The 19129-nt window shown below is 36.9% G+C and overlaps 1 protein-coding gene across 1 annotated transcript in view; it reads left to right on the top strand.

Annotated features, from left to right (window-relative positions):
- Positions 1-19129, top strand: part of LOC138698967 (NACHT and WD repeat domain-containing protein 2) — a 487839-nt gene that overhangs the window by 363820 nt on the left and 104890 nt on the right. Inside the window, exon 20 of the mRNA XM_069825158.1 lies at positions 749-860. Coding sequence (XP_069681259.1) covers positions 749-860 — 112 coding nt within the window. The remainder of the gene's footprint in view (positions 1-748; positions 861-19129) is intronic.

Here is a 19129-nt window from a genome sequence, read left to right as displayed (position 1 = left end):
ATTCTCGACCTCATCTCACCAAATCCCATCTCGCTACACCCAATCTCATCGACGCTAAAAAAAACCTAGTAGTTGATACAGTGTCGCTAAATAACCAAGGAAAAGACCCTAAAACAAAACCTTGGAACGAATACAAATAAATCACTATTGTTTTGTGCCACTATTACGATAGTGAAAGACGACCTTAGAAATAACACACTGTTGTTCTACGCCCCCTACATGTTGATGTTTAAAACACTGCAACACCTGCTAGAAGCCGTTCCACCATAGTTAAAGCATGGCCTCGTCATCTCGCGCAGGTTATGTGGGCGGCAGCACGTGGAAATCTTAAGGAGTAGACGCATTTTCGCCCACAGCGCATCCAAGGGTATGCTTCAACCACCATAGAACAGCTTCTATTAGAAATTCATAGTACTTTCCTTTGTCTTTGGCTATATTGCTACACTTCATTCAAACATTATTAGCAGAGAAATTATAACCCGTAACCGCGAAGTTCAGCGTGCACTACTTCACATAAACGCGATCCTTTTGCGCTTGTGGGCTCTAGCGATGTTCTGTCCTATCGAGCTTATGTCCGGCTCCGAAATAAATGAGTGACCGGCTGAATGAATGGTGTAATGAATGAAATTGATAAATATTTTGCAACAGTTAAAAGTGAACACGCCATTAATACGTCATGTATTTCTATTGAAAAAAGTAACCGGCTTGTGGTAACATAATGATGATGAAATATTGCTTCTTTCTGCAGTGCGATGGTGATGACACAAGACAAATCCACAGTATATTGTTGCACAGAAGAAGGTTATTACAAAGTCACTCAGTACAAATCTGATCCAGATTCAGGCAGATGGATTCAACAGGTATCAATGATACAAAAATAATTTATATTGCATTACACTGTCAAAGCTATGAAACACATATCTACAAAGAGCTTGCATTTATGTATGTACGCAAACACGCACGCACGCATGCTAAAACGCACTCTTCTCCTTTCTCATTATGTGTAAATGTAATACAGAGAAAACATTATATTTCTCAATAAAAAGTTTTTTTTTTCTTAAAAAATATAGCTTTGAATTTTGGTATTTGCTACCATTTTATCTGCCCACATATGCACTTCACAAACACTGATGAATTTTGTTCATTTTCAGTGATTATGGGAACGTTATTTTTTTTCGATAACACGCAGGTGACATTTCGCGAAATATATAATAATAATTATTATAAGACTACTAACAAATTTATATTGTTATGGTTCTCATACAATTTCTGTGGGTTATATCGGTTTACAAGTAACGCATAAATTCAACTGAACTAAATAGAGACATTTTTAGAAAACTCATGTAAAAGTGGAAACTTATGTTTTTAAAAGAATGTTCTTAACCTGAAGCGTTTGAACGGAACCTTATACGGATAAAATGGTCACATTTTCTTCAAATATGCAATAATTTCAATTACTAGTCACTTGTCTGCTCAAGAAATACGTAAGTACCTAAACTCTGAATCTTACAATTTCTGCCCATACGTTTACTTTTGAGGAAAATGTTTGTTTCTACCATGCAGTGTAAATTCTTATGTCACTAATACCTGCAGTTTTGTCTGAATATCTGTCCAGTGAAGCAAGAAGTAGCTTAATGGGAGGCACATTTGATATAAAGTTTGTGTCAGAGAACCACCCAAAAAATATGCGAATTTTTTAGTTTTTCTGGAAAATACTCAACATTAAAACTAAACCATGGATGCAGAGGAATAGTTACAGTCGATAGCATTAAAGTAAGAAATCAAAAATGCGTTCATTTCTTCAAGAGCCAATTTAACTGTGTTGGATTGGGCCTAAAAAATTATCTGGCAGCAATAAAAAGAAGAAAACTGTGGAGGCTACTGAATTGTTACATCAACTAGAAAAATTTGAACCTTATGTTTAGACGATATTCTTGCTCTTGCAAATTCATTATCGGAAGCACCTCAGTCTCCAAAAATGGATATTAGTAAATGTTCGTCCTTCATTAAGGCAATGATATAAAACTCTTCAAAGTTTTGAAACGAAGAAAAATTCGACAATCATGTCAAGCACAAGACTTTGTAATCTAGCAATTCTATCCGTTGAGAGAGAGAAAAGTTGGGATTTGTTGAAGGACCCATCATCAGGGATCGACAGATTCGTTGCTGGGAAATCTCGACAGCTCCAGTTCACCTTATGAAGCGTTTGTATAGATATGCCTTGCATGATTGTTTATCATAATTTTGCATGTTATTAAATAAGACTTCCGAGAATGAGTTTCAAGAGAGTTGAAGGCAGCAGCATTGTCAGGAGATGGGTCAGATACTTTCTAAACCCTGCATATCTGGTCCCTCCAAAATAATTAGTCTCGCTACGCCACTGCAGAGAACAATTCTTTTCTGGCAGAATTGCAATCTGCTAACAGTGATCTTGCAATAAAGCCTATGGGGGTTGGATTTTACAAAAGTGATAATATTAGTATGAGGCATTATTCTCCAGGCAGTTGCTTTACAGTTGATAAATCTAGATTCTAATTTACTGAGTGAAGAATGTGGATTTTCTTGACCATTAGCAAACGTCACGTTTGAAATCTTTGTCAGTAATGGTCCACTGGATCTTTTCACACCTCTCACATATTTATTTTCTCTGAATTTTATTTCCATTCTACTTTGACCAAGAAATAAGTGGTCGATTTATATGAGTTTCATTAAAGTAAAATTATACATGCCTCATGTTAGGTACGTTGTCACAATATCCTATCATTATCTGTATCTCAACTCTCTCATTTTCTTTTAAGTACGTCTTTATTTTCTACATCTTGATTACACAACTTTTAAACACTATATAACTTCGGAATATGTATTATTTAGCTTTCGCGTGTTAAATATTATAGTATTTTATTTTACTTTGATTTCAACAACGAACCTGCTTTCATAACCAAACGATTACCGATCCCTATGGAATACCTGATGTTATGTCAAGCTCCTCCTGGCTTGACATAACATCAGGTATTCCACAGGGATCGGTACTCGGACCATTGTTGTTCACAATATATGCCAATGATATTACATCTCTTGTAAGGCATTGTAACTATCACTTGTATGCTGACGACCTTCAATGCTACATCTCTTCCCGCTTAGACCGAGTAAACGACGCTATAGATAAATTGAACGAAGACATTGAATCGATTGTGACATGGACAAAGAAACTCCTCTTAAAATCAATCCTGGAAAGACACAAGCAATTATATTAGGTAACAAACGGCAAACCGACGCTGTAAAGCACCTCGACATTTCCCCCGTTAAAGTAAGTACAGTGGATATCCCTTTCAGTTCTTCAGTAAAAAAATCTTGGCATTCACATGGATAATAATCTCAACTGGGACATGCAAATCACAGAAACCTGCAGAAAAGTTCATTCTATTATCCATGTGCTAAAAAGGATAAATGTTCATCTTCCCTCTTGCTTAGAAAAGTCCCTTGTGCAGACGCTTGTATTTCCCTATTTTCACTATGCTGACATTACTGACTGACCTCTCCAGCGACAACAAAACTAAACTTCAACGTGCTCATAATTTTCTGTGTACGTTTTGTAAGCAATGTTCGTAAATATGATCATATTACCCCATCCCTGGAAGCAATAGGCTGGCTTAAACTAGATAAGAAAAGAAATTTACATTCACTTCTCTTTCTCTTCGAAATCTTGAACTCTTCTATTCCTTCGTACCTGTCGTCTCGCTTCACTTACCTTTCTTCCCATCACAATCTGAACACATGCTCTCGTCATGAAACAATACTAACAATACCATCCCATCGCACCTCCTCATACTCACCCTCTTTCACAATAGCCCTGCCAAGACTCTGGAATTTGCTACCTGCTAGCATCAGGGACTGTCGAAATAAAATTGAATTCAAACGCAAACTTACTAGGCACTTGGTCAGTAATTGATTTCTTGTAAATAGTTTCCTTAATCTATCACAGAATATGTCAATATCCATCACTATACAAATTTGTTATTCTAGGTTTAATTTATAATTCAGTAAATATAAAATATTCTTTGTTTCTCTATAATAAATTATCTGGCTTTAATTAGTCAAGTAATCCTTTCATAATTTGATTTTTATTGTAATTGTAATTGTAAATTTAATACTAATTGTAATTTATTTGTAATTTTAATTTAAATTTAATACAGTACTAATTGTAATTTTATTCTTCATATTATAGTTGGAATTTCCTGGTAGAGGTGCAGAGAAGGCCTGACGGCCTTATCTCTACCAGGTTAAATAAATAAATACTAATAGTAATACTACTGACAAAACTTTATCAACAAATTATTTTCTTGCGATAGTAATATAATGCTTCCACATAAAAATTTAAGTATTGCACAATAATGCAATAAATAATATTCTCTATCAGATAACGTGAAAAAATAGGACTACAGAGAGTAATTATAAAATGTTATAACTCGCATAACAATGGTGCAAAAATATTTTGTTTACATAAAATATTCATTTCAAAATGTAGTAAGATTTGCGTGCCCGAGAGTTTCTCAAACAAACATTGATATTTTATCTTCAATTCAACCCATACTTTACCTATAAAAATATATACAGAGTATTTCAAAAATACATGGAAAATTTCAGGGTTGGATTCCAAACATGTAGACGATAAAAAATGTTACCGGTATATAAACATGGGTCCGGAAATTGATATTATTATTGAGACTAGCTGTACCCGTGCGCTCCGCTGCACTTATTGGAAATAAATATAAAGTAATTACATAATTAAAATAGAATATTGGATACAGGGAACATTCGTGTTTGATAGAAGAATAAATCCTTTAATATGCTACTTAATTTAAATTGTATTTAAGTAATTAAAATGCTATCATTTTGTTCCAGAGACCACTCATTTGGTGCAAATATAATTCGTTTAACATTTCTCTAAATTAATCTTGAATGCATCCTTTAATAAATCACTCCAAATTAATAGAGATGATTGTGTACGAAGATCATTTTTATGTTAACCTTACTGTGCATCTTTTTTTTTTCTTGTTAAGTTTATTTTATTCACGCCTTAATATCTGTGGTCATGTTGCGTGTTTAGAACGTGTGGGTATATCAGAAGGCCGTTTTTACTCTTGTTGAGTTCCTATTTCTATTGTGTGTTGCAGATGGCTTGTGTTCATGTAACTGATTATAGACTTTGATTAATGTTTTTGGTATTGGTAATTGAGGAGGTGATGAATAATGGCATGTATCTTTCCAATCCGGCATTTGCCTTTATGACTAAGGGAAATCATGAAAAACCCCAGTCAGATTGGTCGGCCACGGGGTTTGAACCCGGAACCCCCGAATGCGTGTCTCAAATGCTACCGCCTGAGCCAACTCGCTCGGTTGTATATCATTGTTTATGCAAATAAAAAATGAGGTACCCTACATAAATATTATTTTAAGAAACACAGGAAACGAATATGGGTAAATTATGAGCGCAGGAACGCCATTTCATGACACCTTTTAAAATACCTCAGCTCCAGTGATCTCTATGGTAAAATGAGTGTATAAAATTAGAGTATTTTATGTGGACCAAATAAAGTTGCAATAATCAAGTTATACAATATGTCGCAGAATATCAAGTTCTCTGTGCGTACAGATTTCTTTTCATCTTACCTCAGTCCTCATTTGTAGCATTACACCCATCTAGAGAAACTACAAATTTCGAAAAGTGAAGGTTAATTAATTAGCTTCTGAGATTACTTCATACAAACACACAAAATATTCTCTGTATATTAATACTGATAAACGTCAAGGCCGCCTTAAATAGACGGAGTCATTTGTTTTGATTTCATTGTAGCCATCGTCGTCGTTCCTGCAATAACTCCTATGTCACATATAGATTTTCAGATTTTTATGCTCTATTAAATAACTTAAATAGCGATGCAGCAAATAATACAATCTACTATATAGGCTATAACTTAATTATATTTCTTTCTTTCGAAAATGTAAGAATTCACGATCTCGTATGCACTACTGTCATAGAATGAATAAATTTGTTTTTCTTCCTACTAAAAAATTTAATATTTTTCACATAGAAGTTACGGAACGACACTATAATCTGAGGCGTCGGTGGAAATGTATTGTATTGTTATTTTAAAACTCTTGTATATCATTAAATACCAGTCCTATCAAAATTTTACCTGGAATAAAACTTATCGGAAATCATTTGCAAAGAAGCTTTTGTTATGTAACATTTTTCACAAAAATCAATAATAAGCGAGATATTTCGGCTTATTTAATTCAGGCCCCCTTATAACCTCCCTTTTAAATAAAGTTTTTTGAATGCCATATAGCCTAAAATCTAAGTTACAACGAACTTAATTTATGTTCCAATTTTCATCGAAATCCATTCAGCCATTATCGCGTGAGAAGGTAACAAACATCCAGACAGACAGACAGACATACAAACAAAAATGTCAAAAAAGCGGTTTTCGGTTTCAGGGTGGTTAATTATACTGTATATGTTAGGACCAACTATTTTTGGAAAATCGAAAATTACCAGAAAAATTTCGGCTACAGATTTATTATTAGTATAGATATCGGATATTGACTATGTAAGTGCTGCAAATTAATTGAACAAAATTAACTTAGTAGGCCTACAGTACATGTCTTAATGTCCGTGAAGACGGCTAAGGCGCTCGGGCGTGAGTTCGATTCCCACTTGGGCTGGTTACCTGGTTGGGTTTTTCCGAGATTTACCACAACCATAATGCGAATGTCAGATAATCTATGGCGAATTCTCGGCCTCATCTCGCTACCACCAATCCCATCGACGATAAATGACCTAGTAGTTGATACAGCATCGTTATAATAAGCAACTTAAAAAATGTCCATTAACACTTGGATGAACGTTATCGTGACCAGTGATCATTGGGTGGGTAGAGGTGGACCAATTGCTTGGCGTCCACTCTCACCTGATCTAAACCCGTTGGGTTTTTTTTTTGTGTAGGGGTATTTAAAGTCGTTGGTATACTCAACTGCTGCGGAGGATGAAGCAACTCTTCATGCAAGAATTGTGCAGGGTTGTCAAACAATACGCATAACGCCAAACAATTTTAGCGTGTTCGTACCTCAATGAGACGACAAGCATAAGCCTGAAGTATGGCAGAAGGTGGGCATTTCGAACACCTTCTGTAAGGTACTGAACATGGTCCATCATTTTAAAACTAAACTGGAGCTAGTAACGTACTAATATAAAATACTTGATAGTCTGATATCTCAATAATTATCAATGTCCGAACCCATGTTTATATAACATTCTTTTAACCTCTGTGTGGATTCCAACCCTGAATTTCTGCCTTTTTTTAATATATATGCATGTAAGTATTTAATAGACTTAATAAATAGTTTTTAGGTTTATGCCAATTTACAAAAAAAAAAAAAATCGTTAAATTTAGTTTGGATAAATCGTCTTTGTATGCTCCTAATTTTAAATGAAGATCTATTAATTTTTGAGTAAAAATTTATATTTCATGAGTATCATTCCATAATAAATTAACTCGTTGTTACTGAATATGACCAAAATTAGTGCAATAGTTATGAGAACTTATTGTAAACATATAAGAAAGATAGTAAGCAAAAGGCCACTTTTTCCTTGCAGTATGTGATCTTCCACTGCGTCCTTTGTCACACAAGTTGAGAGTTGCACCAGGTTCATTACGAGTACGAGCAGACAAACGTCGCACAGAACTGGTGTCGACACATTGATCACGATAAACAGCCTTCAATCTCTGATGAATGTCTATCGGGGGCATATTTTCTGCTGTTAATAATTCGATCACAGCACGCTGCTTCACACGCACCGACATAGTGCTGGTACAGGCCGTCATGTTTCAGGCTAAAACTCAGAGCAGAGATACTTGCGTCACTAAAAGCAGAAAGTTCACTGAATACAATTTAGCCTACTATCACTAATATTTTAACTACTGTTAAATTCATTTCTCTTCAGAACAGTAATATAGGCCTACAATCCACGGAGGGATTTATAAGCTAGGTACAGAAGACTATGTCATGTCCTGTAAGTGACCACTATTTGCAGATTCACAAGGTTTGGTTCATTTGAGAAAATTTTCCATCTCACGTCTTAAACTATCCGGCGTTAATTCCGGTATTTCTGTTCGACTGTTCTCCTCCTTGGTTCTTGGTTTATTCACATATATCCTCATACCGAGCGACTCGTATTCGGGAAGTCCGCGGTTCAAATCCCCGAACCGACCTACCTGACTGTGGTTTCTACGTGATTTTCCAGAGTTATTTAGGCAAATGCCGGGTTGAAAATTTCATTGCCACGGTCCACGGTCCATTTCCCTTTCCCTTCCCTGTAGAAAAAGACTTTAGATTTCATATAATATCATTCATCTTTATCAATTTATTCCATATGCATATTTAGATCATGATGCACGTCTTCGTCCGTTTGATGGAGAGGCCTCCTCTCCGAAACCGTCTCTTGTTTCTGAGCCTTTCGAAATATCTCTGCCAGGATTCATTCCTTAAGAGCACTTCCGAGGGCGCTTCGACACCTTAGAAGGATATCGGAATGGATCTTGTGCTGCTTGGTCACTTTGGCGATATGAACTTAAGGCGGGGGGATGTAGGGGGTCCATTGGTGAGCGGATGAGGGGTCTCTTGCGGCCGGTGGGCTGGTATACCTCATTCTCATTCATCCCATAATTTGGGGTCCCCCATAGGCAACTGTCGAGCCGACGTGCTGAAGGGTCGTCCCTAACCCGTCCCTAGCCACTACTACTACTTCATCCCCGTTCTTAAGATGTTCCTAAAGGGAAAAGTCAGGAGCTGTTAAATTTGGCGAATGAAAGGATCTATTAAACGCTGAATTTCTTGAAATATTTTGTCCCTTAGGCCTACCACCCCTAGTGGCTACACCACTGTGTGCAGTAGCCTCATCCTTTTGGAACCACATATCTTGCTTATCAGCAAGAGTTGGTCTTAAAAAAGTGTTCAACATATCACGATTCGCTCACCATTTATAGTTACGGCATTGCCATTGCTGTCTTCAAAGAAAAAAATGGTTGCCTTTATAAAATGGCGAATGATATGCTGCATTTATTACCATATACCTAAATAAAGCAGACACGAGGAAATTATTAAGAAGATAATGTACTTAGTTTATATGTCAGTTCAATTTTCAAATCATTTGTATTAGTACACAGGCTTCCATTAACGTCAATTAAACGTTATTCCTACCTTCTTTTTTATGATTTTTCATAGAAAAGTTCTGTTTATACAATCAAATGATTTTTCAATCTATGAATCCTATAGAGTCTCTAAATTGTACTTCACTCTCTTCTCTATCAGCTGTTTCAGAACAAATATACTATCCATGCATGATCTTCCAGTTCTGAAACTGTTCTTTTCAGAACTTGTGATGACTACATCTGGGAAATGTTACACCATTAATTCAATGAACCAAAATCATGGAGCTTTATTTTGAACATAATCATTCAGTAATCAAACTCAATAGATTCCAATAAATGTGTGGAACAATTCGGAATACTTAAGAAATAAAACAATAAAAGAAACTTAATTACAGTTCTACAAGACAATGGCGGTTCCTACACTTGCATATAGAGCAGAAACTTAGACCTTAACAAAGGCCAATAAACGCAAGATTGAGTCCGCAGAAATACGTTTTCTGAGATTGGATCAGAGAAGAAGTCAATACATCAGAAACGACCTACAAATATTTAGTGTTAATCTAATCGATTGATCAATTTATGTTGTAAGATTAATCGATAAAAAATATTTAATCGAATAATCGAGTCGATTAAACTTAATCGGTTGTAGTTGTTATTAATTATTATTCTGTTAATACAAACTCATACTAAAAATTTCGACAATATTTTTCTCTCGGAAATTGCTTACTTAAAAGCACAATAGTACTGTTATTTTCTAACTGTAAACCAGGTAGCGTAGCGAAAAACTTTGCACAAACACTTCAGAAAGAGATGGAAATATGAGGACAGCGACCTAGTCAACCTCTATTGAAAGTTGAAACACAATGCGAAACCCTTATTAAGTTTCATTGTTTTCCAAGAAAATTTCCACCTTGTTGTCAGTTCATCTTCCTACCATATGGAATACATACCGTAGTTTCTCCTAACTATGGCCCATATTTTTCACATTTCTCTTCGTATATTCAGTACTATTCATCCAGATTAAGTGAAATTTTGGTTTCGGACTCTTGTAAGTGTATATTAAATAAATATTGTCATATGTGTTTGAAATTATTTAATTACAAGTGGTAAAAAATAATAAGCATTGGTACACAGTTGTATTCTGAGTTGTCCAACTATGGTTCACTCATATATTCATGCTTGAAAACATGAATGGACTATAGCTGGAGCTGTAATTATTCGTAAATCAATACATTGGATTTCTAATTTAAGGGTAGAGATATAATCTAGCACAGAAATATTAAAAATAAATGAAAATTACATTAATTCTTTTTATTAGTACACATTGCATAAACACACAATAAACAAGTGAAATCTGAAAGATATTTTCCTGCAATAGTGAATAACTACACTCACCGGCGAAAAAAAACCGGGCCACCTAAATTTTCTCAATTTTTTATGAGGAGAGAATCAGAAAACCCATTATGAAATGAAGAAAACATTGCTTCCCCCCCCCCCAAAAAAAACTTTTTTTATTATCACTTGCGCTATTATTTTCGACGCCAAACAATGGTTATTATTAAAAGGTGTAAATACTTACAAATTATATCAATTTTCTTCCAAATGTTCAACTGATTTTGTTGCCACCCAGATGTTGGTAATAGCGGGTATTGCCTCCCCGTGACTGTATGACTGCTACCATTCGCCGATTCAACCCTTCGATCAGAATCTGGATGTCAATCTTATCGATTATATTCCATTTTTATTTCGAACATTTTGGAGCTGCTGTAAGTTGTTGTGAGGAGTTAGACGACTTCTAACTCGCTTCCCTAGCATTCCCCACACATATACAATAGGGTTATATCAGGACTTCTTGCTTTCCATGCCATCCTATTCAATCCAAAGTCGTGAAGGAACTCATCTTCGATTCTTGTAGCATGAGGGCGAGCATTTTCATGCAATAACAGGAACTTTTCACCAATAAGTTGGGCATATGGTACCACATGTTAAATTAGACTTTCTTCGATGAATCTTGGAGCAGTCAAAGCACCTCCATTAATGAAAACAAGTTCTGTGTGAGTTTCATACGAAATGCCATCCCATACCATTACTGATCCACCTTGGAAACTGACACGTGAACTGAAGGTACATGTAGAAAAACGTTCTCCTTCTCTTCTCCACACACTCTCACATCCATCTGTAAACTAAATCTCGATTCATCTGTGAAGAGCACTCGTCGCCACTCCCCCAGGTTTCAATTAGCATGACTGTGAGCAAAACGTAATCGTTCAACATGATGTTGCTGGAGCAATTCTGGGCCTTTAGCTGGTCTTCTGGAATTCGGCCCACATTCATCCAGACGTCTTCTTACAGTTCTCTCACTCACGTTAACTTGTCTTATTTCATGGAGGGCTCTTCTTGTCTCAACAGCTGTGGAATGGCTGTCTCTTGATGTGTTTAGGACAATAAAATAGTCGTCATGAGCCGACGTTACTCGTTTTCTCCCTGAACCGGGTCTCGTGGAATGTCCTCGTGTCTCTCTAAAGCGATGGTACACTCGTTGTACGGTCGATCGAGGAATCCCAAGAACTGCAGCCACATAACGCAGGCTATTCCCATCTTCTATCAATGCAACCACTTTTGCTGCATCGGTAGGACTTAGTAACATTTGTATACAATAAAATACTCCAATACTGCCTGAAAAGAGCTTACCAGTCTCTAAACTTCTTCAGCTTAGCTTAAAAGGAGTCCGAGAAACTTAGACACAATATTGCAAGAAGAACGAATCTTCTTTTCAGATCATTGTTGGCTATTATGTATTCAGTATTACAATGTTACGTATCACAAATAAATGAATGACTAAATGAATCTCAGCACACCTACAATTATTTAAAAAATTCTACAATTTTCAAAAATTTTAAAGAAAATGTAGTTGGCCCGGTCTTTTTGCCTGTGAATGTATATTAAAGAACAAAATTATGGTATCAAATAAACTAACACATTCTTAGCAAACTATTATGCACATAAATTCACTGATAATGTTTATTTGCCATACTGAGAACTATATTTCGATCTTTTGATTCTCCACTTCTCTTGTAATTCTGAAATTGAAAAATAGATCACTCTTTTTCGAGATGCATTTGGGGTCTTCAATTTGTTTTATTATGTTTTCCTTTCTATAGAATAAAATGTCTTCCATTTCTCGCCACCTCAGTAATTGCCGCTTCTTACCATACATGAAACAACAGCTCCATTGTTCTTCACTTCCAAAACTTTCCCTGACCACAATTCCTCCTCATAAGTAACTACCATATAACTATGTGCCTTTAGCATTAATTTAACATATATATTATTTTAATGTACCGAAGTACGTATGATATTTCCATGCAGATATTCTGCGTCATCGTATTAATTTAACAGATTTCGTATTCTTTTCCACATCTGACTCACAGTCTGTAAATATGGAGAGAACACCGGAAACATCATAATCTGTATCCAATTCAATTTCATCGCTCTCATAGTCACTTACAGGGACGGTTGTTTTCCTGAAGTTTTCGTTTTACCGGACCATCATTCGTGCTAGTACCATTGATGCTGGAACAGCCTGTTTCTTTATTTACAGTAGCGTGCAAATTAATCCGAACACGACATATTTTTACATTTTCTGTCATTGTTGGCCTCACAGCTGCTCATACCGCTTTAATTGACATCTGTAGTACGTGTAATTCCATTGTTGAAGGTCTGTCATTATTTTTTTATAATATGTGACATTTTGCCTATCGTTTTGTACTTATAAGCATTTCAGTTGTGTTGAAGACTTAATACTGCAATCCTGTGTACATTCTGTCGTCTTCACAAATGGATACAACTCCACGAAAACGGACTAAAATTATAACATTAGCAGGGCATTCTTCTATGACACAGAGGCAAATTGCTGCAGAATGACACATCGGTTTGGCTACTGTTAATTCGATCATAAAACTGTACAGGGAGACTGGATCCATCACACCCCAGAAAAAAGGAAACTGTGGCCGGAAAAGGAAGTCTTCACCTGCAGATGATCATTTAATTGTCAGGAAAAGTAAATTAAATCCTAGACTAACTGCTGTCGACTTAACCCGCGAGTTAATGGCTACCACTGGGGCGAATATTCACGTCACAACAGTGCAGCGTAGGCTTTTGGAAGCTGGAGGAAGGGCTCGTAAGCCTATTAAGAAGCAACTGCTAACCCCTGTTATGTGCAAAAAACGCTTAATGTGGGCAAAATTACTGTACATCAACACTGGACAGTGAATGACTGGAAGAAGGTACTTTTTTCCGATGAGTCTCATTTCGAGGTCCACAGCCACCGTTTTTCTTACGTACGGAAAGGATCCGAAAAAGTAACAGCAGCTCATCTCCAACAAGCACCCAAATACCCCCCTAAAGTAATGTTTTGTGGTTGTTTTACACATGAAGGGCCTGGAGCATTAATACCTATCAAGGGAATGATGAATTCTGACAAATATATTCACTTATTGGAAACCAGAATCGTACCTCAGCTGCAAAAATCATTTCCGGATGGCAGAGGTGTGTTCCAACAAGACCTGGCACCATGCCATACGTCTCGAAAAACTACAGAATTCTTCAACAAGAAGAATATTCAGGTACTCCCCTGGCCAGGCAACTCACTCGACATCAACCCCATTGAGAACTTGTGGTCAATTTGCAAAAGAAGAATGCAAAAAATGGATTGTTCTACAAAGGAGAAGACGATTTCTGCCCTCATTGGTGTATGGTTTCGCGATGAAGAAATGAAGAATATTTGTGGGAAATTAGTGGAATCCATGCCAAATCGTCTCAGAGCTGTTATTAGGAACAAGGGAGGCCACATAGATTACTGAGGTATGTCTTAGATCCTTTTTTTTTTATCCCGTTTGAGTATTTTTGCATAAGTCATTACGTTGTTCGGATTAATTTGCACGCTACTGTACTATACTATAATGTTAAATAGTGTTTTATAATATACTGAGATACCGTATTTGCAGAAGTAAATAATCACATTGATTACATTTTATTGAAACAAATATTTCAAAATGAAATACAAGTATGGTCCACGAAAAATTGTGGTACATAGTTGAGGACTGACTTCTAGTCTTGAGGTTAAACATTTTTCATGCAGAGTCCTTAACCTCTGTCAGTCTAATTATTACGTGAAAGTAAACACTACTGTATATAGCCAGGTTTAATAGTACAAACAATCATATATCTATAACTTACCAATTCTACAGAGGAGAGCTTAATAAAACAGACAATCACAAACTGAATGATTTCGTGTCTTCACATATTCAATAGAACGATGCACACTGAGCTTGTTAAGCATCCATATCATTGCCACGTGTAATGGTGGATGGAAGCATCTATGGAGAACATAATTCCATCACAGTGGCGCCTCAAATGGCAAATACCGAACTCTTGGGGGACTAAGTAGTACATAATGCGTTTTGGACCATAGTTGTGTGCTTGGACCATAGTTATGGGAAATGACGGTACTTTTCTGGGATTCGTCCCCCTCATCCCTTATAAAATAGCCATGTCTACACTGTGTGAAGGTGAGAGTGTAACTACATTCTTCTCTTTCTAATGTCTGGTAATTCGATTACAATAGTGGCCAATCTTCTGTTTCGACCGTTATACTTTTGCAGTTGCAGTTTCTGTACTGAGTTTGTATATGAAGGCTGTGTGTTTAGTTTTATAAAGAAAAAATCAGTTTTCTGTGGTTTGTGAAAATTATAAACTCCATTATGTCATATGATAAAATGGTAGGTAAACTCGGTGAAACGTTTGGATTTAAATTGAACGATCGTGGAGAAATGCTTGACAGAAAAAAGTTTTTTCGAGTTTAGTGATGCAGAAAACATTGTTACTAAACGTAGAGCGGCACTTAATTCGGAGCATATGAATGCACTCACATGTTTAAAATCATGGCAGAAGCAGTATTAACTAGGTGAGTCTTCATACTTTTTGTTATTTATGTTGATCTCAAAAATCCCGGAGAAATTGACACAATAAAATATAAGCCTCATAATAAATATGTTAGTATGTAATTAAAATAGTTGTTTTGACACTAGAAAATACACACACCACACCAAATCACCCATCTTTCGACCCCAAACATCTAGCATACATTACGCATCACATCACACAGAATCCTGATCTCTACGAGCCGCTTCCAGCGCCACTTCCTCGATCGACCGACGACCCACTCATTGACAACATCACTCCGCTAGACATATCATTGGAACTAAGAAACATAAAAAACTCTGCCCCGGACCAGACCAAATCACCTACAACATACTACGCCAACTGCCTCCCAAAGCACTAAATTATCTTGGAGAACTTTACACAGGATCACTCAGACTAGGACACATACAAAAGCACTGGAAACACTCTCACATTCTTCTCTTTCCTAAACCAGGCAAAGTCGCGTCTGACCCACAAAACTACCGACCGATCAGTTTGACAACAACATTAGCCAAATTAATGGAGAAAGTTCTCGTGTCACGACTACACGTCTATATGCGGAACTTCAATCTAATCCCGACCACTCAAGCCGGATTCCGACCGGGAGCGCAGCTACAAGACCAGCTGATACGAGTGCTCACTCCCATTGAAGAGGCTTATACACGTAGACACTGCAGCATCCTTATTGCCTTAGAAGCCAAGAGAGCCTTTGACACCGTTTGGATAGACGTCCTAAAATATAAACTCACATCCTTAAATCTGCCACACGAAATCACACGTTGGCTCTCCAGCTTCATATCGAACCGAACAGGACAGGTAAGACTCGGGAGGAACGAACTTTCTCGGACCCTCCGAATAGAAGCTGGAGTCCCCCAAGGCAGTGTCATATCTCCCACTCTGTATAACATCTATGTGGCAGATATTCCGCTCCCTAATAACCCGCTAGTAGGGCTGGCACAATATACAGACGACGTTGCATATTGGGCAACACACCCCCGACTCCTCTCAGCTAGGAAGTTACTAAACGCAACACTCAGGCAGTATCTAAATTGGACCAATACGTGGCGGATCACAGTTAACACAGACAAAACACAGATATGCGCCTTCCGCCCAAAACTCCGGACTCGGGTCCTCCAGAACAACCCAATCGCAATAGCCAACACTCAACTTCCACTCCAGCGGAATCTCACATATCTAGGAATATCCCTCACCTCCAAACTCTCCTGGACCGAAGTAGCTAAAGAAACCTGGAAGAAATATAACGCAGCCACCAGAGCAATAAGCTACCTAAGTGGCATCAATCGACCCGGCTGTATAACCGAAACACTCCTCCACCTATACAAAGCATTGGTTAGATCCCTATGCATACATCCCTCCATTTTTCTCACACAAGCCCCTCCAACGACCCAATCGAAATTTGAAGCCCGCGAAAGAAGACTTCTCCGCCAAATCATCCACCTGCACAGACGCACCAGAAACAACACAGTTTACACTACGACAAAAACAAAGCCACACCTAAACAACATAAACAGGAAATACACACATTCGGCAGTAAATCGCGTATATACACACAACACATCTTCGCAAATCCACCGAACACAAACAACAGAACAACACTGGAGAAACTCCTCTACAAATACCACCAGCCCCAACCACCAAACTAAAACACACAAACAAAACGGCATACACGTGTTGGAAATTTAAATACTGTCTGAGAGGACACACGACAGCAACAGAGAGGCAGATCAATAAAATAACACTACACCATGAAAGTCTCCGTAACCATTCAGACGCTTCTGCCACCGGAAGGAGAAACTTAAAAATCTCAACAAAAAAAAAATGTATGTAGCCTATGTAGGATGTATGTATGTACAATATGTATGTATGTATTATGTATGTACAGTGTTCTGCTCAAGAGCAGGTCTTTAACTGCAAACCCAAGAGCAGGTCTTTAACTGCAAACCCAGCATTTCCCATTCTTCCCAATTTCTTGCTTTCCTATTAATCTCCCCATATAATACCTTAATGCTGTCTACCCCGAACTCTTGTCCCGTTCACCATTCCTTAAGCATCGCAAATTAACAAATTAGGCATACACCAAAATAATTAAAAAAAAAAAACAAATAAAATAAGTAAATAAATAAAAAAAACAATCACCGCACTCACATACCTATTGGCACTTATGCCAGAAATAGTGTCATATACAGTATGTAAATATATATTTATTATTATTTATGTACAATGGCTGGAGAGGGCATCCTGCACGTATAAGACCCTAAAACGGCCTCTGGCTCAAAGCCAGTAAAGTCAATAAACAACAACAGATATACAACATTTAATACTTATGCTTATCACCGAACACATGTTAAATTTAAAAATAATTGTGTATTACAGTATATTAAAACATTTTTTCAACTCGATCAAAACTCGATTAATCTAACGATAAAATTCAAATAGTTAATCGATTAAATATTTTGATCGATCAACAGAACTACAAATATTTAACCTAAATGAAAGAGCAGAACAAATTAATCACTGGTTACAGCATCTTAAAAGAATGGAAGACGATGGGATTCCAAAAATAATATTAAAATATAAGCCGATAGGACGAAAAAGCGTGGAAAGGCCGAGGCTCCGATGGTTAGATCAAGCCTAGGACCACGTAAGTTACTGTAGTACAAATTCTTATGGAGAGCGTAATGGGACGACCAGCCACTCCGTGATGATGATGATGATGATGATGATGATGATGATGATGATGATGAAGATGATGATGATGATGATGATGATGATGATGATCACTCAATAATCAGATCCAACGAGCCTATTGCTATCATTTTCATTTTCAAAATGCACATTCTGAATCGCTTTGTGAGACGTTCTCGGCAGCACAGTGCAGTGAGAAATCTTTCAAGAACTGGAAGACCACGTTCTCCCCGAAGTGACGTGAATATTCAACGCGTTAAGGAGAATACCGAGGAGGACCCCAGAACAACAACCTGAAGGCGTTCTGCTGTGCTCGGAATGAATCAGAAGTCGAAGACTTAAACCTGTTTCCGTCCAACATACAATTAATTAATGCAGGAACTGAAATCAAGAGGTAACCAACAATATCGGATGTAGGCTATGCATGCTGTTCACTTATAAGAATTGGTTCGAGAACAAAGTTGGATCATCTGATTAATAATGAGCGATAACCTTAATTTTCACTTTAATTTCGACTTCATTTTACTGCAGTCTCCACATAAGTCCATCTAATGTCAGATAGAAAAGCCCTCAAAATGGAATAAGTGTAAAGCATCGAGAGGGGTACGAAAAACCATCGATATATTAAGCCGCGTTTTCACTTTTGCAACTGCGCGGGAATAACGAGAGGCAAATAACAGTTGCCAGTTAGGCAGATATGCGCAAGGCGAGAGGCAGGAATAAACTGTGTACGCACAAGCCTGGGGTAAGTATGCGCATGTCTCCCGCTCTGGAACCGGGAGACATTTGCAACAGTTTGTCGAATATATCTGCATAGGTTATCTGTTTGTGGAAGTGTGATGAACTGGTCTAATGAGAAAAGCGTGGAGTTCACTGAAGAATACAGTAATTATCCTTGTCTTTGGCCAGCCTCAGAACCGAATTATAAGGAAAATCCGATAAGGGAGGATGCCCATTAATTTTTAGCAAAAAAGTATGAGCTGGGAATTAGAAAAGCAGTCAACAACAAAATTAAAAGTTTCAAATCCTACTTTCATAGGCTTCACGAATAAGCGAAAAAACCCGAATTAATTAAGTAATTTATTTATTAACTTATTCACGTATTTATTTATTAGTTATTCACTAGCTCAGTTATTTATTTATTTATTTATTTATTTATTTATTTATTTATTTATTTATTTATTTATTTATTTATTTATTTATTACCTTATTTATTTAATCACTTATTT

This window comes from Periplaneta americana, chromosome 1 (assembly GCF_040183065.1).
Source record: "Periplaneta americana isolate PAMFEO1 chromosome 1, P.americana_PAMFEO1_priV1, whole genome shotgun sequence".
Lineage (NCBI taxonomy): Eukaryota > Metazoa > Arthropoda > Insecta > Blattodea > Blattidae > Periplaneta > Periplaneta americana.
This window is presented reverse-complemented; position numbering and strand designations above follow the sequence as displayed.